At 46.8% G+C, this 27581-nt stretch overlaps 2 protein-coding genes across 6 annotated transcripts; one reads left to right on the forward strand and one right to left on the reverse strand.

Annotated features, from left to right (window-relative positions):
* Positions 1-1014: 1014 nt before the first annotated feature.
* Vps16 (VPS16 core subunit of CORVET and HOPS complexes) lies at positions 1015-21388 on the reverse strand. 2 transcript variants are annotated; one of them, XM_028754135.1, is made up of 24 exons: positions 21261-21388; positions 7050-7138; positions 6743-6840; positions 6530-6658; positions 6306-6450; positions 6072-6187; positions 5851-5973; positions 5654-5709; positions 5236-5325; positions 5047-5141; positions 4813-4889; positions 4357-4488; positions 4138-4265; positions 3975-4010; positions 3693-3801; positions 3402-3536; positions 3201-3309; positions 2999-3096; positions 2804-2911; positions 2460-2537; positions 2206-2375; positions 2027-2123; positions 1349-1452; positions 1015-1235 (listed from the first exon to the last, which is right to left on the reverse strand). In XM_028754135.1, the coding sequence occupies exons 1-24, from the start codon at positions 21311-21313 to the stop codon at positions 1091-1093; spliced, it is 2520 nt and encodes an 839-aa protein (XP_028609968.1). In that variant the 5' UTR covers positions 21314-21388; the 3' UTR covers positions 1015-1090. The 2 variants fall into 2 exon arrangements, with proteins under 2 accessions (XP_028609968.1, XP_028609970.1); XM_028754137.1 differs by lacking the exons at positions 1015-1235; positions 2027-2123 and having other exon boundaries at positions 1350-1452; positions 21261-21374.
* On the forward strand, positions 21032-27326 carry Pced1a (PC-esterase domain containing 1A). 4 transcript variants are annotated; one of them, XM_028754146.1, is made up of 8 exons: positions 21032-21215; positions 22153-22293; positions 22800-22879; positions 22990-23228; positions 23321-23471; positions 23560-23806; positions 26383-26643; positions 26952-27326. In XM_028754146.1, exons 2-8 carry the CDS (start codon positions 22170-22172, stop codon positions 27197-27199), a joined length of 1350 nt encoding a protein of 449 aa, XP_028609979.1. In that variant the 5' UTR covers positions 21032-21215; positions 22153-22169; the 3' UTR covers positions 27200-27326. The 4 variants fall into 4 exon arrangements, with proteins under 4 accessions (XP_028609979.1, XP_028609987.1, XP_028609982.1 ...); XM_028754149.1 differs by lacking the exon at positions 21032-21215 and adding an exon at positions 21425-21854; XM_028754142.1 differs by lacking the exon at positions 21032-21215 and having other exon boundaries at positions 21425-22293.
* Positions 27327-27581: the final 255 nt, after the last annotated feature.

A 27581-nucleotide genomic window follows, 5' to 3' on the forward strand; every position in this document is an offset into this window, starting at 1 on the left:
ATTACGGGTAAACACCACTATGTCTAGCTTCTCTTGTCCTTTAAAAACATAGTTAGGACCAGGAGTGCCAAATATCCTGTAGATTTTGGTTCCTTCCTGCTAATGAGTGGGGTGGGAGGCTTGAAGAAAGGGCTTACCTCATTGATGGGTGGGAATGCTACAGTGCACTGGAGTACACTGGGGGCTGCAGACACAAGGCAGAAAGTCACAGCCCTCTTGTTGACTGGAGGTCAACAAAGTAAAGGACTCACTCAAGTAGGGTGGGATTAGGGGTTTCCAGTTCATAGCTCTTAGACAGAACTGAGATGATGTTCCACCCCTTTTTTCAAGCACAGGGACCACTCAAGAACTGCTTGCCACTTACTGTTCAATAGCCAGGGCTCTCAAAGGTGCTTCCTCCAACCCTGACAATGAGATGGTCGCTGGCTTCCCATCCACCCTCCAGTCAGGTTTTCAGGTTCAGAGGACTTGACTTCAGTTCCAGCCTGAACACAACCTAGGTTTCAAATCCTCATTTATTTCTATTTATTTTCATTTGTTCACTCACACATCCATTTATTCTGTGTATTTTGTATATGGGTAAAAACAAGGGTTTAAACTCAAGTAGCCTGGCTCGGTGGCAAGAGCCGATAGCTACTGAGTCACCTGGCCAGCCCAAACCCTTCTTTTGCTACATATTTGCTGTTATAGACTCCGAACTGTCATGAGGAATGGGTAAAATAGTAGCATAGTTACAGTGTGGTTCTTGTGAGATCATGGACACACATGTAATGCTTTTCAGTGTGGGTGTTCCTGGACTCGTGCTTGAATTCTATGCCATCTCCCTCCATACCTTCCTCCAGGCTGTGAGACAGCATCTGAGAGAATAACTGTGGTGACTATGTGAATAAACAGGTCTCTCTTATTTCCTATTCCCAACTTCAATACAATCAAATATGTGGAGTTCTGCTGCAGTTGCGAGACAGTTTTGCCTCAAAGCCTGCTTTTCTTAAGCTAGACAGCATATAACAACTATTCCAAATTAGTATTCCAAATTTATTTACAGCTGGACATCCCTGGGTTTTAACTAGCCCCCTTAAGGACAGGCACTTCACTTCTTCTGGACTTGTGCTCTGGCTCGCTGAATCTTGTCAGCTATGGCCCCATCTGTAGCTCCAGTGCAGTGGGACAAAACGAGGCTCAGCTCGGTTTCATTCCGGTGCTCAATGGCCACATCTGCAGCCTGAGCCATGTCCCTGTGGTGTGAGCAGAAGGGGAGATGGCGTTAGGGCTGTTCAAGGGCACAGCCCTGTCTCCGCTCAGCCCTCTCTCCAGCCACCTCACACACAGAGGCCTGCATCTGACTTACCCAACAAGAAGCAAAGCCTTGACCTTTTGTTCAGGGCCCACACGGGAAGCATACTTCTTGGCCTCATGTTTGTTATGCTGTTTCATGCAGATCTCTACAAAGGGCTTTGCAAGACAGAGAAGACAAGCCTAGCCCTACTTCCTCTCTGTCAGGAGCAGAAGCCCAGGGGATACTTGCCTATAGGTATTTTGTACAAGCAGTGTATCTAGTCCCCTTCCCATCTATGCAAAACAATATGGAGCATACCATTATAGTAGCAAGTAGCTAAACCAAAGACTTATCAGGAACTTGAGAAGAATCATCTTTACGCTTCTATTCTACCACCATCCCCACCACCAAGGTAGGTGTTTCTGCCTCCCTCATGTCTGAAGCACCCCCTCAATATCTTGGCCCTCCCTGCCCTTTCTGCCTTCAGGCACACAGTGGCCCCTGGAGTCTTTATGGGGTAAAGTAACTCTCCCACCACTAGGTCAGAGGCAGGCTTGTGCCTATCCTCCAGAGTTCCCCACACAGTACACTGTCTGCCCATGTTCACATGGCACAAGAAGCACTAGCTAAGAACACAGGACAGTGGAATGAATGGGTACACAAATGGGCCACTGCCCCATCTCCCTTGCCTGGTCCCCCTCCCAGGACTACTCTCATTAGTGAGAGGCCAAGGGAAGAGCCCTGCTTCACCAGGTAGCCAATCGGTGATTTCTTGCTCTTGGAAAACTTCTCCAGCTCCTCCCAATCTTCCAAATCTGCCAGGGCAGCCAGCTTTAACCACCAGAGCCTGAAGGAAAGCTGTACTCAGCCTAAGAATGAAGGCAAGGCAAGAAGTCCCAGGACTACATATAGCTGAGATCCTCACCCACCTCTTGTCAGGGATGCGAAAGTCACGTGCCAGCTGCTCTGCCCGCTTGTTGTGGCCTCCAAGGATAAGAGTAGTGACTGTGTCATGTAGAGATAGGTCTAGGAACCTGCCCCCTAGCTCATCCTCTAGGCGTCGCTGTAACCGCAGGAGCTTCATTTGATCCTCTGTGGCCTGGAGACCAGAACAAGGGGATCAAGGCCAAGGAAGGAAGACCGAGAAGGCAGGACAGGAAGCTCTTAGAAAAGGCAGTCAAACCTTGGCTGCAAACTCATTCTTGGCCTTGTAGAAGGCATCAGCTGCCGTTTGTAGAGCTGCCACTCTGCCTTCAATGCGCTACAGACAAAGGGATGCTGAGGTCACAACACATTCATTAGCCTTGCCTCTCCACCCTTGCTCCTAGAGCCACCCTTATCTACTAGGGGCATTCTTCCACTGTCCTAGAGACGCTGGCTCCCTTGAGACCAGTGTCTCAAGGCCTGATGTTCTCAGAGCCCCTCAACAGTTATGACCAGAGAGGGTGTAACCAAATGCAGACAGCTAGGGCTTTGATGAACTACCCAACTAAGCCAAAGGCCCCACCCTCACTCTGGACCTCAGACCTCTTCAGAATCATAGCTGGCTCTGATGTGGAAGCTGCCCAACTCCTGGTGATTGTCGTCCTGATTGTAAAGGTCCTTCAGAGTGTCTAGCTCCTGATGCTTACAGAACTGGGTCATAGGCAGAAGATTAGTCAGCAAAGTCAACTCAAAGGCTCAGAAGGCTCCAACCCTTCCCTCCCCTTGACACACATTTACCTGTCGATACAAACTCAGGGCCATGGGTTGGTTCCGGAGAGTCATGAAAAAGTCTCCTCGATTGAGTTCATTCTTCAGGTGCAGCAACACTGTAAACACTGTGGATGATGAAGCAGGTGGGCCTCCAGCCCAGCTCTGCACCTTACTGGGCTCACTTACCTTATCATCCTAGTGCCTCCTGGCCCTCGCCCACCCTGCTCACCCAGGTCAGTGTCTCCACTCTCAATGGCCTTGCTCAATGCTAGCTTGCTCCTCTTCATCTTTAGGAGAAGAGGTACCTGCTCCCCCGACCGAGGCTCATACTCCAGCAGCTGTGAAGTGGGGTAGAAGGCAAAAAGAGACACTTGTATAAGGGCCTGGAACACCTACCCAGGGGTATCTGGGAAAGGTAACACAACCACACCTTAATGGCCAGTTCAGTGCGGCCACACCCATAGGCCCGCGCAGCAATGTCAGAGTATGAAACACCAGGCGTGTCACCCAGCTTCTGATTAATAGCCCGTGCTACATCTTCATCTGAGACATCTTTCTGCTGCACCTGTAAGTGTGTATGTGGGTGTCACACAAGTCTGGATGTCATCTCTCACCTGTCCAATCCTACAGGACCTCCATCAGAACCCACCCTTTATTTCCATGCTCTGTATTTCCTATATTTTGTCAGGGCCTGAGGTTACCTCATATCCCATGCTCTTGCCTTGTAGCAGGCCCAATGGGCTAGGATCCTGCTGACACCCTGTACTTCAGGAAGGCGTAGGTACTCGCATATCTGGATAGCCAGGGGATAAAGCCTCCGCAACACAAGCCTGGCAGATAAAGGAGTAAGGGACAAAGTGTGAGGCAAAACGAGGCCGAGCAAGCAGAATGGCCTAGCCTGTCTTTGGCCTCCTAGTCCTAAAAGGTGAGTGAGGAGTGCCCACCAGTCCCCACATGATACCACCCACCCTTGCCCTCCTAAAGCACTCCTGGGCTTCTGTACCTGTCTAGCAGCACCTGGATGGTGAGCTGCTTGTATCTGTATTTTCCTTGGTTAAGGATCAGTTGGAATAAGCCCTGTTTGCCAGGGATCTGCAGACTACATCTCCTGCCCCTTCCTCTGCCATGCTCAGCTGTAAAACACCTCATGCCATAAATAGGGATACTGGGTATAGGTCAGAGGGATCCCGATGTGGTAGTCCCTAATAGCATTGAGCACTCGAAGGTCCTGACACATGTGCACGAAGCTGTCAGGTGGAAATCTGTCAAGGAAACACTTTCCAAATGAAGCTGCCTGAAAAGAACCAAATGGAAATGAACTCCCCTTGCTGCTCAGCCCACCCCACCTCCAACACATCCTCCCTACAAACCCCCTCCAGGCCAACCCTGAGCAGACTCTTTTGCATGTCTGGCTGGTGTTCATGTCCTGCAGCCTCAATGCACTGCTGCACAGCCTGGACCAGCTGGCCCAGTTCCTGGATCTCCCGCAGGTACTCATCTGCTTTCTGGCTCTCTTTCTGTGGGGAGAGAACCAGAGATGGAGCATCACAGAGACAGTCTCACTCTGGTCCCTAGCCTCATGGGACTACATAGTTCGAATGGAAAGGTCTTGGAAAGAACCAACTTGAGCCTGTGTGCAGTAGGGTTGCCTTGCCCTTCCTAGCCAGTTTATATGTGCTAGCCATGGCCAGCTGAGGTCAGTGTCTTACCCAATCCCCTCCTGTCAGGTAGCACCCAGCTTATCATGGGTGCTTAGGCAGGAGCAGAGGGGGCTGGTCTAGTCAGGAAAACAGAAAGGAAGAGGAGCATGTTGAGAATCTTAGAAGTTGCCTGGAAATTACCTCATATTCCTTCTGGGCCTCCAACAGCAGTGCTCCAGGGGCCATTGAGGCAATTTTGAAGATCTCTTCACTGGCCACTAGAGGAGGAGTTTTTGAGTAGAAATAAAGCATGGCAATTCTCAGTTCTGCTCCTAATACCCAGATCCTGTTCTGGACCGTTGGCACAGGACAGTATGGTAGACTGTAGTCAGGAGCGCCTGCCCTGGGCCACGCCGTATGCTTGTGGAGCCTCACCTGGGACTTCATGCAGGAATTCATGGGTGCTTCGGGAGAAGATGCGGACCCCATCAAGCTCAGGCACTAAGTAGGAGTCCTCATCTAGCACAAACCTGAGTTCAGTCAAGGCTATTAAGAACATCCAAAGATAGGGTAACCTCCTTTCCCTCCCTCCCCCAGCCCACACGGGAAGCGTTTCAAGGATACTGAATGCTTTCAGGCGCATTGCCCACCACCATCAGCCGTCTCTCCCAGGCCACAACAACAGCCCTTTCCTTGCTTCGAGGACGGCTACACCTATGGGCAATACCATATACACATCTGAGACACTTGGGACATCAGGCCCATAGCCATGTCCTCTACATTCATTGTACCCTTTTTTTGGGGAACAGCCCTGAACATACTGTGTCCCGAAGCCCTCTTCCCTGCCACATGCTGACCTATCCTTCTCACTCTCGCACTACCAGTCAAGTGGTGCAAAGAGGACAATGTTTTCCTTTAAGTTTGGCAGAGAAGAGAAGGCCTAAGTTCCACTTAGTCTGGCCAGAAGACAGGATGACTCAAGCTATCCCCGGCAACAAAGCTATATTCTAACCCCACCCTTGAAGAACGCCTCTGTCCTCACCAGACCATCTGCTTCGGGGGTGCCCGGATGTTGCAGTTGAACTCACACAGCTTCTCCTGAAATGGCACAGCATGTCATGGCCCTGTCCCAGCCTCCTGCTCTTCAACAGTCATCCTGCTGTTGAAAAGCCATGATCCTAGCCACAACAGATCTTCCCTCGACAAAGCACAGTATCCCTTGCTGTTTCAGAACCACACCTTGAGAGATGCTGTCCCCATCCAGATGTAGCCTGTGTCTGTGAAGAGTGCCAGGTAACGATACGTGAAGGATACGGCCATCTGTAGGAAGCTGCTCACTCCTGGAGCTAGGCCAGCAGGTGTCTGGGGCAGGACCAGGGAGGAAACCCGATAAACTGACTTCTCAGTGCCTTTCTACTGGTTGACTAGCTCTTCCATTTCATTCCCACTTAGATTCTCACCACTGCAGAGCAGGTAGCATGATCCAGAAGGTAAAGATCGGGTCCTACAGCCAGAAGAATGTGTGTTACTCGATCGTGGCACAGTGTGGTCCAACATGAGGGTGCACTCTGCAGACCTGTGACAGGAAAGAGGAAACGTTGAAACGATCAGAGCCCAGAGTGTGTGCCTCTGCTGGTTCCAGTCTGAAAGCACATCCATGGCATTGAAGGGCTCCCTTAAGTATCAGGGCTTACCTGGCACCTCTGGCATCCGACGGAGTTTGAGGTCACCCACATTGGCACTCAGAGTAAAGCGATAGGCTCCTGTAAGGATGGCCACCCCAGAACCAAACTCAGTGTGAAAAATCCGGGCATCCAGGACACGGTTCTGAAGCACTTCCTAACAAGATGAACCATGGGTTAAGAAGTCCATAGGTTAAGAGGTCCCCCTTCCCTCCACAGGCTTCTGTGGCCCCTACATTGCCCATGCTGAAGTGCCTCCGGAAGTCTCCATGAAACCCATAAACTAGCACTGCACCGTCTTCTTGCACACAGAGCAGCTCCTCCTCAGCTGACCAGCCGAGGGCCACCACAGGTCCACTCTTCCACTGTAGGAGAGAGAGGTACTCATGGCTTTCATTAGAATCAGCCAGCCCTGCCCATCACACAGTAGGGATAGGTTCCATGCTCACCAGCAGGGTAGCCACTAGGACACCAGAAGCAGTGTAGATCTCCAGTACTGGCCGCACACTGGCAGCTTTCTCTTTTCTCCAACAGTTCTTCAGTAGTGCTGCAATTTAAGAAGAGACTTCTTTCTGTCCTGGAACCTCAGGCCCCATGAGGGTAGGCCTCTTGGATTATTTACCCAGGCTCAGCCCATGGGAACTGAACCTCGTGAGAACCCAAATTAAAACATTTAGAAGGTGGATTGGCCGAGAACAACCTGAAAGCAACACCCCGAGAGCCCATGATAAGCAGTAGTAATGGAGGGGAACATACCAATGGGACCCCCATAGGGTGCAGCAGCCACCAGGCAATCCTTGAGCTCCTCCTGCAGGACCCAGTCCATGCTGTACAGTTCATACTTCCTACTCACAGAGATAAACAGAGATTAGTGTCCTCCTGATCCTTTATCTAGACAGAATAAGCCTCAGAGGAATGCTGAAGCTACTGCGTAAGTGGAGGAAATCCTCCCCTCCCCCACATGGAGACAGCATAGGGTATCAACAAGAAGGATATAGTTTTGAGGCAAGTGTCCACTATTGGCAGGAGCATCTGAGATGGAAAGGTTATACATAAGACACTGAAATGGTGCCAAGGTATAGTGCTGGCTCTGCCTGGAACCAGTAAGAATGTGAGACTTCAGAGGCCTACCTATTGAATAAGAGGCCTCTTTTATTTCTGGTTCCAATGATGAATCAGGTTCTGCTCTTTATGTATAAGGGTCAAGCTAGAGTTCTAGATGAAGTTAGTTTTAGAAGCACCGAGTTCACAGTGTCTGAAAGATAATACCCAAAATGAGCTCTTCCAAGAGATACAGCTGGGGGAGTCCTGGATGATGGCATTCTGTGATGCCTGGCTTGTGGGAGGTGACAAAATCACAAGCAGGATGAGAAGCCTGCAGCCCTAGGTGTGTGATTGAATGCATGCTGCAGCCCTAGGTGTGTGCATGAATGCATGCTGCAACCCAGGTGTGTGCATAAATGCAGGGTGCAACTCTAGTGTGTTCATGAATGCATGCTGCAGCCCTAGGTGTGTGCATAAATGGATGGTGCAATCCTAGTGTTTTCATGAATGCATGGTGCAACCCTAGTGTGTGCATGAATGCATGCTGCAACCCTACTTTGGGCATGAATGCATGCTGCCTGGAAAGGGCTTAAGGCTTCAAACATGCTATCACTGGATGCCTGGAAGAGTGGGAAAGGGACAAAGAAAAGTGGATATTATTCTAGAACATCAAAAGAAAATGTAAATAGGGCTGGAGAGATGGCTTAATGGTTAAGAGCACCGTCTGCTCTTCCAGAGGTCCTGAGTTCAATTCCCAGCAATCATATAGTGGCTCACAACCATCTGTAATGAGATCTGATGCCCTCTTCTGGTGTGTCTGAAGACAGCGACAGTGTATTCACATACATAAAATAAATAAATTTTAAAAAAGAAAGGAAGAAAGAAAAAAAGAAAACACAAATAAAGAGGGCATTTTTGTGTATCTCAGTGGTTTTCTAATTAACTATCAGGAACATGCCCACTATTGTATCTGACACTCCTCTGGGGGCTCTAGCCAAAATAATTTAAGGAAATAATTAACTAAATTAGGCACAGTGGCTCACACCTGGAAGCCTAGCACTTGAGAGGCTATGGTAGAAGTATTATTTCAAGTTCAAAGTCAACCCGGACAAAACTGTTTCCAGATCAAACCTGAACTTCGGAATGAGACTGTCTCCACTTCTTCCCAGCATAGAAACCTTTGACGTATATTTTAGAGACAGAACAAAGCTGTTACTAAGAATTGTGCATCCATCATCTTAAGATCTGAAATATTCTGTGTGATGGCTGTTCTTGGTTGTCAACTTGACTACCTGTAGAATTAACTTAAAACTCAAATGGCTGGGCATACCTGTGAGAGATTTTTTTTCTAGATTAGATCATTTGAAGTGAGAAGATCCACTTCTAACCTGGCTTTCTGAGGTGGGAAATTCTACCTTTAATCTGGACCACACCTTTGGCTGGCAGCCTATATAAGAATATGGAAGACCTAAGCTATCTCTACCTGCTTGCTTTTGTTCTCACTAGCAAGTCCATTCCTTAACTGGTGCAAGAGCCTGCATCTTCTGGATTCCAGCACCTACTGAAGACCAGCTGAGACAACCAGCCTGGTAGACTGAGCAACTACTGGATTCTTAGAACTTTCATTTATAGGGAGCCATTATTAGATTAGCTGGTATCTGTAAGCTGTTCTGATAAACCCCATGAATATATTTATATATTTTAAATAAATATAACAAATAGTATTAAATAATATACTTATATATTTATCCATCCTTCTATATGTATATGTACCTATCTATATCTATCTAGCTGTACATGAATATATATATTTTTTCTTTTCTTTTTCTACAAATCCTGATCCTCTAGAGAGAACTCATGTAGAATGAGAAAAGGAGGGAGGGTGAGGAGGGAGAGAGGATCAAGCAAGCACTTTCAACTTGTTTTTGGTTTTGCTTTGGAGACAGGCTCTTACTGGCTGCCCTGCTTCTTGCAGGCTAGCCTATAATTCACAGCTTAATTTATCAAGTGCTGGGATAAAAATATACACTTATAACACCTGGTTTATAAATTTTAACTTTTAAAAGATTCTAGTAATACCAGGCATGGCAGCACATGCCTTTAACCACAGAACTTAGGGGGCAGAGGCAGGAGGATCTCTGTTTGAGGCCAGCCTAGACTACACAACATGTCCCAGACTAGCCAGGGAACACAGGCCTTGTCTTAAATAAAATAAATTAATATTTAAAAATTGACAATATTTGAGTTATGATAGCAACAAAACTTTAAAGATGTTTAAAAATCTTGAGAAACGGGGCTGAGGAGATGGCTCAGTGGTTAAGAGCACTGACTGCACTTCTAGAGGTCCTGAGTTCAATTCCCAGCAACCACATGGTGGCTCACAACCATCTGTAATGGGATCCAGTGCCCTCTTCTGGTGTGTGTGAAGACAGTATAGTATACTCACATACATAGAATAGACAAATCTTTTTTAAAAAATTATGAAATCATCCTCAAGAATACAGAAGACATGATAAATATTGTAAGATGATCCACAAATGCACAATAATTCTGACAAAAATACTTCCCGATGTTTTCTTTATAGATATGCATGCGCCAAGTCTAAATAAAGTTCACAGTTGGAAAAGGGATTCTTGAAAACAGAAAATAATGAAAGGTATTTAAGATCATTAAAAAAATGTAAGAATACACACACACACACACACACACACACACACACTCCATTCCCAACCATCAACACCATGTGGCTCACTAGCATCTGGGGCTCTAGCTCCAAGTGGCCTTATTTCCTCTTCTGCATTGAGGGCACCTGCACTTACACATGCACACAGCCCACCTACCCACTTTAGGAAAAAAAAAAGTCAGGTAGACTGGTGTGGTGTACACTTTTAATCACAGAACTCTGAGACTTCAAGGTCAGCCTGGTCTACATAGGGCCAGTAAGACCATGTCTCAAAAACAAAAACCTAAACAACCCCCCTACCCCCCGCAAAAAAAAAACACTCAACAAATCAATGAAAGAAAACAGTGTCCAGAAAAGACCTGGGAACTGAACATACTATAAAGATGGTGTTTCAAGTTGGTACAAAATATCCTGGATAATGGTATTCTAGATCCACACCGCCATGACTGCTTTGAGGATTGAGACCAGGACGTCATGCATTTTAGACAAGCACTCTAACAACTGAGCTAATTCCCTGGCCTGGTCCAGCTGTTCTTTCTTTAAAAACATTTTTGACTGAGTATGAGTTGTGTGTGTATGTTGTGTATCCACGTAGAAGTCATAAGACAACTCTCAGGAGTTGGAGCTTTCCCCATCACGTAGATTCTGGGGACAGAACTAAGTTCATCAGGATTGATGACAAGTGCCTTTACCCAGCCACCTTGCTGGTACCTTGTTTAGTCCTTGTAGAGAAAAACGAAATCACTTTATCCAGCACCTTTGACTTAGCCCAAACCTAGAAAACATTTATTAAATGCCCACAAAACCAAGGCTAGTTAAATAGACTATAGTGTGCCCATTCTGGAGAATATTCTGTGGACACTTATCTGTGGGCCCTGACTAAATGACCGCTAAGAAATCTGGCTAAGTAAACAAGCTATAAAATAGCATGAAGTATATGAGCTTGCTTTATTAATTTATTTACATATTATTTATGGATTAATTTTTTAAACTAAAAAAATTTATGTGTTTGCCTACATGTATGTATATGCATCACATATGTATCTTCTGGCCTGCCTACAGAAGCCAGAAAAGGGTGCTAGATTCACTGGAACTGGAGTTACAAACAGTTGTTAACCACTTGGATGCTGAGAATCAAACCTGCATCCTCTGGAAGAGCAACCAGTGTTCTTAAGCACTAAGCCATCTCTCCAGCAATCCTCTTCCCCTTTTGATAATAGACAGGGTCTCCCTAAAGTTTGCTATGTAACTTAGGCTGGCCTTGAACTTGCAGTAATCATCCTACTTCTGCTTTGAAGTACTGAGGTTACAAGCATGTGTTAAATATAACTAGCTGGGCCTATTTATTTAATAATAAAAATAATGTATTTTTGATAAGTATATTTGTATATTTTCACACTTGTATGCAAATACACAGAAAAATTCAGAGTTTTCCACAGGAAGCCAGAAACAGTGGAGGGTGGTGGATGGAAAGGTTTGAAGAAGAATCATTTATTTTTATCCTTTTATACTTCGATATTATGTGAGTTTTAGAAATTAACAACTTGGGTCTGGAGACATGGCTCAGTGGTCAAGAGCACTGGTTGTTCTTGCAGAGGACCTGGGTTCAGTTCCCAGTATGGTGAGACATATGGTGGCTCACATCTGTCATAATTCCAGTTCTAGAGGAGCCAACACTTTTCTGGCTTCCATGGGCATCAGACATGTACACAGTACACAGATATATACATGTAGGCAAAACACCTATGCACATAAAAATAAAAAAAAAATCTTTTCTTTAAAACATTAAAACTTTAGAGATTGGGGACTTTGCTTCTAGACAATGTCTTACCTTGTAGCTAAGACTGGCCTAAAACTCCCTAACTAGCCCAGGCTGCCCTCAACTCAAGCTGATCTTCCTGCTTCTATCTCCTCCAATGTAAGTCACATAGTGGCTTCAAGACTTTAAAGTACATATACATTTGATATTTTGTTACTAAATTCACTGAATGAGAATATTGGAAAACATATTTTCATGTAGACCTAGCATGCTAGTTATAAAGTGATGGCCATTCATTCAGTCTCCAAATCACAAGATGTACAGTAACAGCCATTATTCCTTAAGCCTTTCTTTCAGTAAGCCCAATGTGAAGTTTCCTCAGTAGAGGGCGCTAAAACACTAGAACACCATGCAGGACAAGAACTTGAGTGTCTTCTGGTTTCAGCCAGCTATAGGGTAAGAGGACATCTGGTGGTGGCACTTAGCTGCAGTCATGTGTACACACCTGGGAAACACTGCCTAGGCCCTCATCACCTTCTCAGGGCTCTCTGCTCACATCAGGCCACCCATTTGTCTGCATACCTACATGTCTGATTACATACACACTCTGTATACACGTACGTTACTAACAACTTCCTTTACTTGCTCTACACCCAGCCTTTGGGTGTGACTTGCCTTATGGATGCTATGTTCCAGGTCTCCCACCCCTCCCTTCACCTCCATTCTTACATGTTCCTATCATGTGTGGGCTGCTAACTAAATCATGACCCAAGGAGCAAAAAGCTTCTATGACAGGTCTCCTATGGCTATACAGTTGCTATTGCTAAAAAGCAACATAATTTTAATTTTGTGAGTTTTTAAAGTTACAACAGTTAAGTGTATCAGCATGTCATATCTTATGTGGAAGTTGGGGTACCAATCAGGAAACAACGGGACCCTGAAACCTAAATAGGGTATACAGTTAGGCCCTGCCCAGATGAAATTGACAATTTTAGAGCCTCTCTTCCTGGTGAAAGTAGCTTGTCTGTCATCTCTCATACCATCTACCCTCAACCTGAAAAACCTTATCGTAATCTCATTTGCAATAGATGTGACAAAGGATTCCCTGGTCCAAGTGCTGAGTATTTAAAACTAGTCTCCACTATGGCACTATTCTGAAGGGTCCAACCTGCAAGATGACGACACTGGGCTCTGTAGAGGCAGAGATTTGTTGTTAGTGGAACAGATAACTATTCTTGGTAGATTTACCTTTCTTGCCTAGACTGCGTTTGCCAGGACCCAGAATCTCTTGACTAATAGAATGCTTTATTCACCATTGCAGCATTCTGCAAAGCACTGCATCTCATCAAGGGTCCCGTATCACAACACAGTGTTAAGTCAGCTCGGGGCCACAGAACTGGTCTTGCCATATATTCCAACACCCACAAGAAACAATGGAATGTGTCAGACATATGCAGCTGTAATAAATACCTAAAACAGTGTCAAGGAGGAAATATTTGCTTTGGCTCACAGCATCCATGGTGGTCTGAGTGAGACCAGTTCCTACAGGTTTATCGGATTTGAATGTTTGGTCCAGGATTAGTGGAACTGTTCTGAGAAGGATTAAGAAGAGTGGCTTTGTTGGAGGAGATGTATCACTGGGGATGGGCTTTGAGGTTTCAAAAGTCCACATCAGGCCTATTCTTGTTCTCTCAGCCTATAATTTGTGGGTTATAATGTGAACTCATAGCTACTGCCCCAGCACCATGACTGTCTGCCTGCTGCCATGCTTCCCTTTATAATGGTCATGGACTCAACCCTCTGAAACTGTAAGCAAGCTTCTAACTCTTTTATAAGTTGCCTTTGTCATGTTATCTCTTCACAACAATAGAAAAGTAACTGAGACGTATGAAAGGCTTCAGTACAAGGTCAGTCTTTCGGTGTGAGACAAAGGAGAACAACATGGTGTCAAGAGCACATGGTGTGGCTGCTTATGAAAGCCAGGAAGCAGAGAGACAGAAAAGGGTTGGACACAAGACATATCTTTCTCCTATATGCCACCAGATACCCACTTCCTACAACTAGGCCCCAATTTCCATAGTTCTACTATCTCCCAACACTATTCCAACGTTGAATCCATCAATGTAAATAAGCACTGATTAGGTCAGAGCCACCATGATCTAACTGCTTCGCCCCAAACCTAGCTAGCAACCGAGCTCCCCAAACATACAGTTTGTGGTGACAATTTCATATCCAAACCATAGCACCTAGTTAACAAATTATAAAATTATAGCACAAACTGGAAGTAAACTACCTTAGAGGAATGGATTCTGTGTTATGCTTGGAATCAGAGACTATTACAAGGCATAGTTTCCTCTACCCGGACCACAGGTTAGAAGTGAGAGTAGCTCCTTAGTAGTAGTGGCTTCTCATTCTGGAAACTGTGGTCTGATGGCTTGCAGAGCCTTCAAGGGACAAATGCCTCCATCAGGAGTTGCAACAACTGAGTTACTGAATGCCACTTTGCCACCTTGAGCTGCTCTGCCACAGGGGGTTTAATTTACTAGTTAAAGGGGATTATTCTGCTTAAAGGGGAACTACATGCCTCCATGGCATCTCTTTATGTTTTCATGCCCAATGATAACAGTCTATGGAAACCTTCAGAAACCAAGCAGCGCAGCATGAGAGGAATGAAGCCTCAGTCACTCTATTATGGAAGAAAACAAGGGCAAAGGATATGCTGGCTAAGGGCAAGCAAAGTTACCGCTGTGGGGGATATGCAGGTGCACATGAAAGCTGTAGATCTCAACCATGACCTTATAACTGACTTGTTATATGTACCTATGGACACAGTTGCCTCTCTCTTCCTCTCTCTCACACTTTTACTTTCAATGCTGGCATACAGTATATAGAAGACAGGGGACAGGGACATGCCTATACAAGGGAATACTTCTTCAGTGAGTCAAGAGAGCTAGTTTGGTCAGGCAAAATCTAGGCATTTCCATGCAATGAACTTCAGTTTTCTGGAAGGTACAAGGTGAAATTATGGGGGGATGGAGGGGGGGATGTAAGAAGGCTTCAATTTTCAGTATTTCCGAAGTATCTGAACCATTCACAATTGTTTCATCATGTGATCTTTCACACATTGAGCCTTTATGGTGAATATAGGATGACTCCACAAAACAAAATCATAGGAGTCCAAATAAAACTGTGAGCATGGGTCTGTAGTAGTCATAACCTGCCCACTGCAAAACAGTCACATTAGCACTCTGCAGCCTTGGTACAGGTAGAGAGATAGCTCAATATCAGCCAGGTGTAACACAGGACAAAAACTAAGGCTGTTAGAGAAAAGAGAAGAACAAAAATGAAGTAAGTAACCACAGCTGTCCTCCTAGCTAGACGGGAAGAAAACACGTCTGTAGAAGAGGGTTCTACATGCTTGAGAAGGTTTCAGAATTGTTTGAATTAAATACTGGGGAGGTAGTGCAGTTCTGGACATGCACAGAGTGGGGTGGGACGGGCAGGTAGAGGCTAAGAGGGATATAATCACTTGAGTACAAATTGCCGGAACTGCGAAGCTAAGTACTCACTTATGTTGCCCTAGAAAGCAGCAAGGGCTGGAATGTACAAGCCGCCACTGGACCAAACTTCCAAACAATCTCTGAGGAATGTGGTCCAGGGATTCAGCAGCAACAAAGACCAGGAGGGAGGATGAAGCACCATGGATAAAGGAACTAACAGCACACAGGAGGAAGGTAGGGGAGAGAAAAGCAACAATGGCTGGATCGCCTTCTAGGTAGATAATAGGGACAACATATGCTATGCCTCTTGGGTGGCATGGGGACAGACTGGCAACATGGAGGGCAGCTGCTCGGGAAAGCCTACTGGTACAGCTTCCATGAGGACATGTCATCCCTCAATGTAGAAGGCTAGTTATATCCTTCTCTTCCACTCTCTCATCCCAGAAATGGAAATCTCCTGAGGAGCAGCAATAAACGGATCCTAGATTCTAATCTGGGAAGCCATAAAACCTAGTAAGTACTTCTGGAAGCCTCTATTCCAGCTCCTGCAGTAATCAATAAAGAAATCCTGTAGCTATGCAAATAAACTTCTGGGGAAGCACTGTCTTCCACAGTGGGAGAAGAGCCCTGTGTGGAATAGGCCAGGGCAGCCCTGAGTGGGTATGCCACACCTAGTATTAGGGAACAATCCAACAATCTGTAGTCCCTAAAGAGGGCCCTCTATCATTTCCAAAATCCCCTGCTTGGAACTAACTCAAAACTAAATGCTACTCAAGGATTCTTGAGTACTGCAGCTTGTTTGTAAAATGGCGCAGCTGCTGCTGTGGAAGACAGTATGGCAGCTCTAAAAGTGTAAACAGAATTGCCAGACAATCCAGTAATTCTATTTCTGTATATGCACCCAGAAGAACTGAAACAGAAACAGAGTCTGAAAGAGGGGTTTTGTTGGTTCATTTCCTGCATGTCCAACCACATATGAAGCATGTACCCCATTTAAAGAGATATCTGTCCATCTGTGACTACGGGAGTGTTATTCTCCACAGCCAGGGTGACAGCAGCATTGCTATCTATGTCCAATGGTTTCACTGCTGCTGACAAGATTTCTGTTTCTGAGACCTGGGTAGAGAGAAGAAAACTGCAGCTAGCCTTCACCATTGAGTACATAGCCTGTCCTCATGAAATCTCTTCTGAGGGGCTGCCATCCAATCTGCCCATCTGTGCCCTTATGTCACTGAAAGAACAGATAAGGAAAATGTAGTATGTAATACAACAATTTTTTTTTGTTTTTGTTTTTCGAGAGAGGGTTTCTCTGTGTAGCCCTGGCTGTCCTGGAACTCACTCTGTAGACCAGGCTGGCCTCGAACTCAGAAATCCGCCTGCCTCTGCCTCCCAAGTGCTGGGATTAGAGGCGTGTGCCACCACCGCCTGGCTAACAAAATCTTTCAGTCTTAAAAAAATAAAGAAATTATGACAGATGCTATACCATCAACCTTGGAGACATTATATTAAGTTAAATATTCCAGTCACAAAAAGATAAACAATAGATTTCATTCACATGAGTTACCAAGTACAGTCAAATCCTGAGAAAGAGGAAACTTATTTAATGGGGAGTTGCTATTTAACAGGTATAGAATTTTTTGATGAAAAAAAATTTACATTGGCTGTGTACCACAGTAAATATATTCAATACTATTGAACAGTAATTCAAAAATGGTTAAGAGGAAAGGCTGGGAAAATAGCTCAAGTGGCAGAATGCTTGTCTAGCTTGCATGAAGCCCTGGGTTCAACTCCAGTACTGGATAAACTAGGCATGATCACATCCCTAGCATTTGAAAGGTAGAAGCAGGAAGGCCAGAAGTTCATCCTGGGCTACATGAGATCCTGTCTCAAAAACCAAAACTAAGGATGGCTGGGAAGGCAGCTCAGCAGTTAAGAGCACTGGCTATTCTTCCAGAGTATCCAGGTTCAATCCCACCCACCCCTACCATGTTGCCTTAGAAATGTCTATAAAATCAATTCCAAGGGGTCCTATGATCTTTTCTGGCCCCTGTGAGCAATGTAATAACGAGGCACATAGGCACACATGTAAACAGAACACTCACAAACTAAATTTTTTTAAAAAATTAAGTAGTAGTATTTTCTCTAAAAACAAGGCAAAACAAAAATAAGATAACACATCTTGTTATATATATTTAATAATGTTTTTACTAAATATTCATATTTATTCAAAACTATAATACTAAAATAACCTCCTTCCCTTTTAAAGAAAACAAAAGGGGTGGGGGAGAAAGAAAGAAAAGAAAAAAACCTTACGAGAATAAATCCAGAGTATAAAAGCGCATCATCACTTCCTCCTTTTACAAAATATAACTATTGTGAACGTGCAAGTTCACATGACTGGGGAGACAGCTAACTCATTCACTAACTCACTTGTTGCAAAAGTGTGAGACCTTGAGTTTAATCAAGAACACACATAAGAAGCCCAGCATGGTGGCCCATGCTTGTGAGTCCAGTACTGGGAGGTGGAGACAGGTGGATCTGTGGAGTCTGTCCAGCCTAACCAGCAAGCCCTGGGCCCAGTGACAGACCTTGTCTTAAAAACAGAGTGAATGGCTCCTTCTCCCCTGAGGAGCAACACAAACCCTACCCCTTCTGCAAGAGCCATGCACACCTACACACACCACAAAACACAAATGTATACTGCCCCTATGCACCCCTCAAAACAAGTCCATCCTCTTCTAGGCCAAGTTCACTTTTCCCTTTTCATGATTTTCAGCTAAGACACCAAACCATCCTTGATTACCTGCTGCCTCACAGCCCGCGTTCAGAATTCCCATGGTAACCATGATCAAAAACTGAGTTTATCCTCTGGCTCACGTGCTGGCTATGAGACTTATGAATGTCGAAGGCGGAACCTGTGTCTGTCTTACTTAACAACACACACTGAGTCTGACAAAGGTTGGGTCAAATTAAAGAAGGAATCAGCTCAAGTTGCAGTTTTAGGATTAAAATGGCTAAATCTTTAGAATCTGGTAAGAGATGGTCACCGTTTCTCCTTACGTTTCCAAATCCAGCAAGTTCCTGACAACACTAATTCCAGTGCAGAGCCTCGGCCTACAGACGGGACTCAAGTGAAATGTCTCCACTTGTTGCCCATTCATCCGCTTACTAGAAGCTGATTAAGTCCAAGATGAACACATGAACTAAACCAAGGACCTATTCCTAAAACATTTTCACACTAGAGAATAAACTAGAAAATGCCCTTACATTTTCCTGTTTAAAAAAAAAAAAATCTGGGCCGGGCGGTGGTGGCGCACACCTCTAATCCCAGCACTTGGGAGGCAGAGGCAGGTGGATTTCTGAGTTCGAGGCCAGCCTGGTCTACAGAGTGAGTTCCAGGACAGCCAGGGCTACACAGAGAAACCCTGTCTCAAAAAACCAAACCAAACCAAACCAAAAAAAAAAAAAAAAAAAAAAAAAATCTGGAGCTGGGCGTGGTGGCACACACCATTGATCCCAACACATAGGAGGCAGAGACAGGCAGACCTCTGCGAGTTCCAGGACAGCCTGGTCTTCTAGTCCAGGACAGCCAAAGCTGGTTACACTGAGAAACCCTGTCTCAAAAAACCAAATAAATAAATAAATAACTATCTGGGAGGTGGTTCAGCTTTATCACGGTGCTCGCTGCCTGACGACCTGAGTTCAATAATGCAAGAAAGGAGAAAACTAGCTCCTACAAGTTGTCCTCCGACTTCCACATGTGTGTAGTGGTATGTAGGCACACACCACATACACATACACACACACACACACACATACACACACACAGAGCGCACTCGCGCGCACAAACAATCAAAACTCCTATGTTTTGACCCACAGAGTCTACCACATATGTCTTTTGGGTGGGTTATGGGGAGCTTTTCAAAACAGGGTTCCTCTGTGTAGCCCTGGTTGTCCTTGAATTCACTCTGTAAATCAGGCTAGCCTCAAACTCAGAGATCCACCTGCATCTGCTAGGATTGAAGGCATGTACCACCACTTGCAGAGCCTGGCCTCTCTGTCCGTCAGCTTCCTCATTAGTAAGTTGGTATGAATCATGATTCTAGTTCTACACGGTGATGATACGTAAGAAATTATACACAGGTACTTAGCATAATATCCAGCATATAAGAAAGTCATTTGTGTTAGCAACTTAGGGCATATATATCAGTCCCAGCAAGGCTTAACACTTTTAATCATTTTTATGAGTTCAATACTTGTATGACTCACTCACATCCTTTGAAACATTATCTATGTATCATGAAACTAAGACTTCATAAACAGGAGCTCTGTTGTAATGACGTCATCTTTTCTATGCTCTGACTTTCAAAGTCTAGGGCAACAGGTATTTTTAAAGTAATAGTTAATGATTTGTATTTATTATTTTTTTAGCATTTTAAATACATATTTTGGGACAAAGTCTCCTCTTGCCAAGGCTAGAGATATATATCTTCAAGGCTGAATTGGCAATCCTAATCTTCCTGCCCCCACGCCCCAAGTGCTGGGATTACAGGTGGGATACCACACTCTGCTCATTAGTATTTTCAGTTGCTTCATATTGAACATGTGTCTAAGAGGAATCATGAATAAACAAATGTAACAGATCTCTAAAAATGACCACAAGGCATCCTTTGTCTAGGAAATGCATCACTTTGTAAATAACAAAATTTCATTTAAAAGTTTGGCTATGAGAAAGGTATACAGTTTTACTAGCAGAAGCAAAGTCTTCTATTGAAATAAGACACTAATGCAATGTCTTTGTGATCTTCAAGCGCATCAATGAAACATTCTATACAATTTTGTTGGCCAACGATTAGGTTTTGTTTTGTTTGTTGTTGTTTTGAGACAAGGTCTTACTATGTAGCTCTGTCTGGCCTGAACTATAGACCAAGATGGCCTGGATTTCACAGAGTGCTGGGATTAAGAGGCGTGGGCCACCACAGGCTGACCAACTATTAGGTAACAGGCACTAGCCTAAATATGCATGGGAAATGGAAGTATTCTTAGTCCTCATGGAGCTTAGCAGGAAAAACTCATACAAATATTGCCCTCATGTGTCACATATAAAAAGACTGTACAGCTGGACCTTGTGAGGCACAAAGGATTCTATTGCAGGAAAACCAAGCAGGTCCTGAAAGATGAGCAACATTCTTCAGGGTGATAAAGAGGAAAATAGCAATGCCTATAGAAGGGACCATAGGACTGCAAACACACAAAGCCATGGAATTGCATGGTGTGAGGAGGGCCTGCAATTCTGTGAAGCTGGAACATCCACGAATTGAAGATGGTTGAAGTTAAATTGGAAACCGCTCAGAGAGAGACAAATAGAGGCTGACTGATTGAAAAGCGTTCCACAAGTAGTTTGTACTTTATATCTTAAAAAGAAATAAAGCCGAGACGGTGACCATTGTAATCCCGTTACTAGTTTAGCCTTGAGAAAGACCCACCACTAAGGCACTCTAACTCCAGTGAGCTCCCACTGCCTAGGGTTCCTCAGTAGTGGTGCCCCAAAACTGAATAGCTGTTCAGCCCCTTCTCTCAGCTTTGGTCAGTACTGTCACCCCGCCCGCTGTGGCGATCCCGCCCTCCTGTGAGAGCCCCCGTGGTCTGACTTCAGCAGCAGTTTCCGGAAGGAGACTGGCACTCGCTGTCGCCGCGGGCGGCCTCCCTTAACGTGATCTGAGCATCCTTCTGGAGACCAACAGTCCTCGGTTTAGGGGCGGCTTCTGAGCTTGCCTCAGCTGGCGCAAAGGAAGGACCAGATTGCTGCCCCTCAAGTGCGTAAAGTGGCAAACGCTCGGGCGAGCCGCCATAGGGGCGGTCGCCAGCACCCGTGGTGACCCGGACGAGTACTGCTGGCTCTGCTGGGAGGCTTAAGCCAGCATCAGACAAACACGGTAAGCTGGGCAGTGGGCCAGAAGGTGGGGCGGCGGGCGGCTCACCGGTAAAAGGCAGAGTCCCCGAGTGGATTCCAGTTCGCAGTGTAACAGTCCATGTCTAGAACAGCTGGCGGCTAGAGACGCCGAGGAAAAACCCGCCTAGCGCAAGCTCAGGCCGCACTTCCGCTTCCGCCCGTCGGAGTCACGTGATGAGGCCGCCATAGGGGCCATCAGCACTATGGGCAAGCTATGCTCTCGGACGGTATCAGGGCTTCGCGCCCGCCCGAGTGGGCCTAGTCCTGATTCCTGTCCTCCACAGCGGCCAACCTCGCTGCCTTTCTGACTCCTACGGCGTTGGGGGTCGCATAGGGCGGGACATAGGTGACCGGAAGTGGGAGCCTTGAGCATCTCCTGAAGCGCAGATGCTGGAGGCGTTGGCTGGACCACCGCAACGCACGCATGGAGAGCGCTGGGCGTCGAGCTGCGTACCGACAGCTAACCTGGGCACCCGGGCTCTGTGGGGCAGGATCTTTACAGAACCCACCGCTCTCCAGGAGCATGGGAACTTGACTCTAGGTCAGGAACCCGCTGCGGACAAGGCGCGTAGCGCTCGGACTTGCCCTACTGGCCGGTGAATCCCTGGAGCCCCGAGACTTGGTAACTGGCGCGAGCAGATGAGTGCGCACGCGCGGGGCCGCCGTTGACACGTGTCAGAGAGCAAGGGACTCTCTGCCGGCGCGAAGCGCCCTAGTATAGGACCACGGCCAAGTGACCCTCCTCCTTTCCTCCGATTGTGATAAAGGCTGGTGCCGTCTTGGGATTCGCCTTGCCGCCCCACTCTTCTCCCTATTACTCAGAGCAGCCAGGGAGGGGCCATCGCGTATGGGTCATCTTGGAACAGACCCACCTACCTTGATTCTCTGCCCTCTATCAGCTTATTGGCCTCTCCCTGCAGCTGGTGTCAGTGGCAGCATGGTCTTCTGTTTGGAAAACGAGATGCCGCACCGCCTGCTGGGGAGCACCACGGTCCACTTCCATGCCTCGGAAGTCCAGCAGCTGCTACACAACAAGTTTGTGGTCATTTTGGGGGACTCCAGTGAGTGAACACTCTAGGATAACATTTCACAGTCCTGTATCTGCAGCCTTCCTTTTCTTTGTCTGCACACCACATCTCCATTTCAGACTTCTCCATCGCTTACTCTGTTTTAGAACACTAGACTGTGTTTTTCTTTTTTAATTTCCCTGCATACCTTCCATGGGTGCCCTGGCATATATCATTTGTGCACTGTTTTAGCCCATGCGTGTGGCATCTTTATCTGTTGTTGCCTTCCATGCTGTGAGCTATGTTGGGTGTTTCCCTAGTGACTGGACCAACTTAATTTTACCAATTGGTCTTTGGTCAGTGTATGTAAGCTAGAGGAGAAGGAAATTTCTGGAAAGAGCAGAGCCAGGGCTTTAAAACTTCATCTTTTTTTCTCTAAGTCAGCCCCTCCATAGAGCTGCTGTTGAAGAACCAAGCCCTGGGAAACAAAGGCCTTCATTTGGGAAGGTCTGGGAGAGGGTGAGGCCTACCTTAACCTTGGGATCCCTGTCTCCCTGCAGTCCAAAGAGCTGTGTATAAGGACCTGGTGCTTCTGCTCCAGAAAGACACACTGCTCACAGCTTCCCAGTTAAAAGCCAAGGTGAGAGAAACTTGGCAGCCATGCCAGTGTTGGGTGGGTGCAGACCCTGGCCTGAAAAGGACCACCTACCTGGCATGGATCTGACTGTCGGGGTGGGGGTGGGTGGGCAGGGGGAGCTGAGCTTTGAACAGGATCAGCTGGTGGCTGGGGGCCAGCTGGGAGAGCTACACAACGGGACACAGTACCGAGAGGTCCGTCAGTTCTGCTCTGGTTCTGGCCACCACCTTGTTCGCTTCTACTTCCTCACCCGTGTTTACTCCGAGTACCTTGAGGACGTCTTGGAGGAGCTGTCATATGGACCTGCCCCTGACCTAGTGATCATCAACTCCTGCCTCTGGGATCTGTCCAGGTTCAGACGAGGGGGGAGAGGGAAATACTGGTTGGAGGTGGAGGTATGGCAGCATTCCTGTACTCTTGCCCACTCTAAGTGTTACCCAACAGATATGGCCGCTGCTCAATGGAGAGCTACAGGGAGAACTTGGAACGAGTGTTTGTACGAATGGACCAGGTTTTACCAGACTCTTGTCTTCTGGTGTGGAACTTGGCAATGCCTTTGGGGGAACGTGTCACTGGGGGCTTCCTCCTTCCAGAGGTGAGTGACTAGGACCCTTCTGGACAGAGGGTAGAGTGTCTGGCTGGTAGATAGGAGACTCTCTCAGAGACTCTACTTTCTCAATTAGCTCCAGCCCCTGGCAGTCTCTCTGCGACAAGATGTGGTTGAGGGGAACTTCTACAGTGCTACTCTAGCCGGGAACCACTGTTTTGACGTCCTCGATCTCCACTTCCATTTCCGGCATGCTGTACATCACCGTCATCGAGATGGTGTCCATTGGGACCAGCATGCACACCGCCACCTCTCACACTTACTTCTGACCCATGTGGCCGATGCCTGGGGTGTGGAGCTACCGAAACATGACCGTCTCCCAGGTAAGCCCTCCCAAAGAGTGATTGGGTATTGGTGTAGATAGGACCTTCAGAGCACAAGGCACAGAGAACCAAACAGAGCAGAAGTACCTGTAGAAAGTAAGGGATCTCTTGGAGAACAGTTGTGGCTCCTGAATGTTCCTTTCTCATTTGCTGGGAATGGTTAGATCGTAGGAATCACATGGCTGTTCAACTTCCAGTTCTTCAGCTCTGTGATTCCTCCTATGGACCTGAATGAACATAAGCAAGTACTGACTGCAAAAGGCAGGGCCAAGACCCTAATCAATAGATGCATGAAAAAGAAATGAGACTGCTTCCAGGTAGTCCTAGGCACAGGAAGTGGGAAGACAGATAAGGAAAAAGGATGGTCAAGGCAGTGTCCCACAGGCAAGCTCATCAGAGAAGTGAAAGGTACAGTCAGCTAGCAGGTTGTTCAGCAGAGGCACAATGTAACCTATAGTGTCTTTGCAAGTCTCAACATGGTAGGGTTAGTAGACAACAGCTGATAGCCTCTCAGCTCCACAAAGGGTCCCAGCTCACTGGATCCAGCCTAGTGCAGTTCTCCACTGGCCCCACAGTAGTCACTGCTGTAGGTCCTGAGTCCCACTCCTTTAGCTGGTTTTGGGATACTACTCTAACTGCGTTCCTGCTGAGATGTTCTCTGCGACAGATTGTCTACTTGTTAGTCTCTTGGTCCCTGCCTGCCCACAAAGGAAACGGCATGGCTCATTTCCAACTCTACTCCCTTGCATTGGGTCAACTGATCCCTGGGCCAACACAAATCTGCTGTACTTTAGCGCCAGGAGTACAGCGTTTGCTGAATTGGAGGCATGAGTCGTCTTAGATGCTGTTTGTCGCAGCAATAGGGGGACATACAGCTTGTGGGGCCATAGAAAGGCCAGGAATAGAGGCAGACCACTGGGACTTAGTAGTAGCTAGGAGCTGAGCTGGAACATTAGGAAGGTGAACTGGGATGGATTATACACTGGTTCCATTTTCTTTGCTTTGCTCAATTAGAGAACTGGTCCTCAGTAAATAAAGGAATGTTTTAAAGGTGTAAAGGCTAGTTTGTGGTGCTTCGCAGCTTCTGATTCCATCTGAGAACTATGGCTATAGCTAGGGCTGTGGCTCAGTTGATAGGGTGCTTGAAGTTGATAGCACGCATGAAGCCATGGGTTCAGTCTCCAGAACCATATACAACCAAGAGTAGTGGTGCATGCTTGTAATTCTAGGTCTTAGAAAGTAAAAGCAGGAGGATCAGCAGTTTAAGGACATCCTTGGCTACAAAGTGAGTTTAAGGCCAGCCTGGACTATGTGAGACCTTGTCTCAGGGGAAACAAAGGAATTAAGGCTGTTTAAAAAACAAACAAAAAGCAAAACAACAACAACAACAAAACCTTGATTTGAAGTGGGAAGGAGAGCAAGCGAGTTTGATTAGGGCAGATGTGTGAGGGGCTGTGGGAATACTTGGGAGTCGTCAGGACCAGCGGAGGGAGAAGTGGAGCGTGGAAGTGTGAGCTAGGGAGGACAGCATAACTGTGCTCACTGTGGAGCGTGGGAGTGTGAGCTAGGGAGATTAGCACAGCCTTGTTAACTGTGGAGCGTGGGAGTGTGAGCTAGGGAGGACAGCACAACTGTGCTCACTGTGGAGCGTGGGAGTGTGAGCTAGGGAGGACAGCACAACCGTGCTCACTGTGGAGCATGGGAGTGTGAGCTAGGAAGGACAGCACAGCCGTGCTCACTGTGGAGCGTGGGAGTGTGAGCTAGGGAGGACAGCACAGCCATGTTCATTGTGGAGTGTGGGAGTGTGAGCTAGGAGGACAGCACAGCCTTGTTCACTGTGGAGCGTGGGAGTGTGAGCGAGGAAGGACAACACAACCATGCTCACTGTGGATTGTAGGAGTGTGAGCGAGGAAGGACAGCACAACCATGCTCACTGTGGATTGTGGGAGTGTGAGCGAGGAAGGACAGCACAGCCGTGTTCACTGTGGAGCGTGGGAGTGTGAACTAGGGAGGACAGCACAACCGTGCTCACTGTGAAGCATGGGAGAACAGACTAACGGACAGACAAAAGTAGTTGAGAATAGAAAGATGCTTTCAGGACAGGGAGTATTGTTGATGTCATGTGACTGTTGGAAAGAAGGGGTATGTAAGTTCCATATAGTAGGAAAATTATTAAAGACATGAAGGGTTTAAGAGTCAATACACAGTTGATGAGGGATTAAAATTGGGTGGGATACTCTCTGAGGTGGTTTAGAAGCAAATGAGGACTAGTTGGGAGGGGGAGGGAGTGGATATTTATATTTGATTTATTTAGTGGCCTATGGGAAGGACTTGGGAAGAAGAAAAAGCTACAGATACAGATGCTGGGCAAGAGGCATGAGGTCAGAACACAGGCAGACACGAGTACCACGGAAAAAGGAACCCAGCTTGGTCTTGGCTTGAAGTGAAAGGGGATAAGGAAGGCTGCTGTCCTTGTTCTCCAAGAGGATGGAGTGGAGCTCTGGAAGTGTGGGTAGCCAGCGTTTGGGGGCAGCCTGGCTTCCCAGGCCTGTTTAACACAGCCATCCCATTCCCAGCCCCATGGATTGAGGACTGGCCAGAGGTGGAGCATTCATTCCAGGGAAGTCATAAGCAGCCCCCAGACTTCAGGGAGAAGCTGGCCTTGCCCCTGCTCCCACCTTTCCATTTGCCTCCCCCCATGTCTTTTCCTTACCCACTTCAGCCCTCACCACCTCCCTTGTTCCCACCCCTGCCCCAGGATACCCCCTTTTCCCAAGGCCAGCCCTTTCCGCCCTATGAATTCAAATACAATGCAATGGAGGACTTCTCAATGCCAGGTAGGTGCCTAACTTAGGTAGGTGCCTCTATAAGTCTCTGCTCACACCTTTCCTAGCCTCCTTTGCACATTCTCCAACCTAGCCACCTGTGTTCATGTGAGCTCAGGAATTGATACAGCCTTTTGGGTTTAGTTACAGTAGTCCCTCAGATTGGAACAGTGTTTGTAAATTTATTCTTCTGGTCTGGTGGTAGGGAAAGTGGAATTCCCATTTTGTAGATAGGAAATTAAAGCCTAAATAAACTTACCCCAGAAGAGTAGAGCTACCCGGTCAGAAACTTACTCTGATAATGACTGGTTCTTTTGTAGGATGTGGCCCTGGAATGAACTCTGTGCCTGGCCCCCTGCCACCATCAGTCTCTGGCCCTGTCTCCCACGGTCAACACCAGGGCCCAGTGGTCCACCGGGGCAAGCCACGTTGTGTTCTGAACAACCCCTACTATGTACCAAGGATCAGGGGCCCATGCAGGCATCGACTCAGACACTCAGACAGACTGATCCACACATATAAACAAGACAGACGGGGACATGCCCACTCAGGAACATGGCCTTGGTAGGCAAGATCTTAGGTTGGGGCTAGAGATGCCAATGGCCCTGGAGGGTCTGCCTGATAACCTAGCTGTTGGGCCGGGGTGTTCTTGTCCATTGCTGATATCAATAAAAGCATGGAAGGACAGAGTGACATTTCTGTGTGAGGGAGTGGGTCTCCCAAACCATGACCCTAAGACATGGGGAAGCTGCCCTTGGCCTCTGTGCAAACTATTTAGAAATCTGTGAATAACTCTTGTAGCACAGGTCCATCTTCACAAGAACACATGCACACTAAATAAAGATCCCCAGAGGGTCCCTTGTTATCAACAGGTCTTTGGGACTGGGAAATATGAAGGACTGAGTTAAAGTGTCATTGGCAGGCATTCAGTAAGTTGTAAGTCCCTAAGT

This window comes from Grammomys surdaster, unplaced genomic scaffold (assembly GCF_004785775.1).
Source record: "Grammomys surdaster isolate TR1022 unplaced genomic scaffold, NIH_TR_1.0 129, whole genome shotgun sequence".
NCBI classification, from domain to species: Eukaryota; Metazoa; Chordata; class Mammalia; order Rodentia; family Muridae; genus Grammomys; species Grammomys surdaster.

Coding starts and splice junctions, on each gene's coding strand:
- Vps16 (XM_028754135.1), bottom strand. CDS start 21,313: ATGGACTGTTACACTGCGAACTGGAATCCACTCGGGGACTCTGCCTTT. Junction 5,974..6,071: donor ATGCTACCTGCTCTGCAGTG/GTGAGAATCTAA, acceptor GTCCTGCCCCAG/ACACCTGCTGGCCTAGCTCC. Junction 3,537..3,692: donor CCCATTGGGCCTGCTACAAG/GCAAGAGCATGG, acceptor ACACACTTACAG/GTGCAGCAGAAAGATGTCTC.
- Pced1a (XM_028754142.1), top strand. CDS start 22,080: ATGGGTCATCTTGGAACAGACCCACCTACCTTGATTCTCTGCCCTCTA. Junction 22,294..22,799: donor GGTCATTTTGGGGGACTCCA/GTGAGTGAACAC, acceptor GTCTCCCTGCAG/TCCAAAGAGCTGTGTATAAG. Junction 23,472..23,559: donor GGGGCTTCCTCCTTCCAGAG/GTGAGTGACTAG, acceptor TTTCTCAATTAG/CTCCAGCCCCTGGCAGTCTC.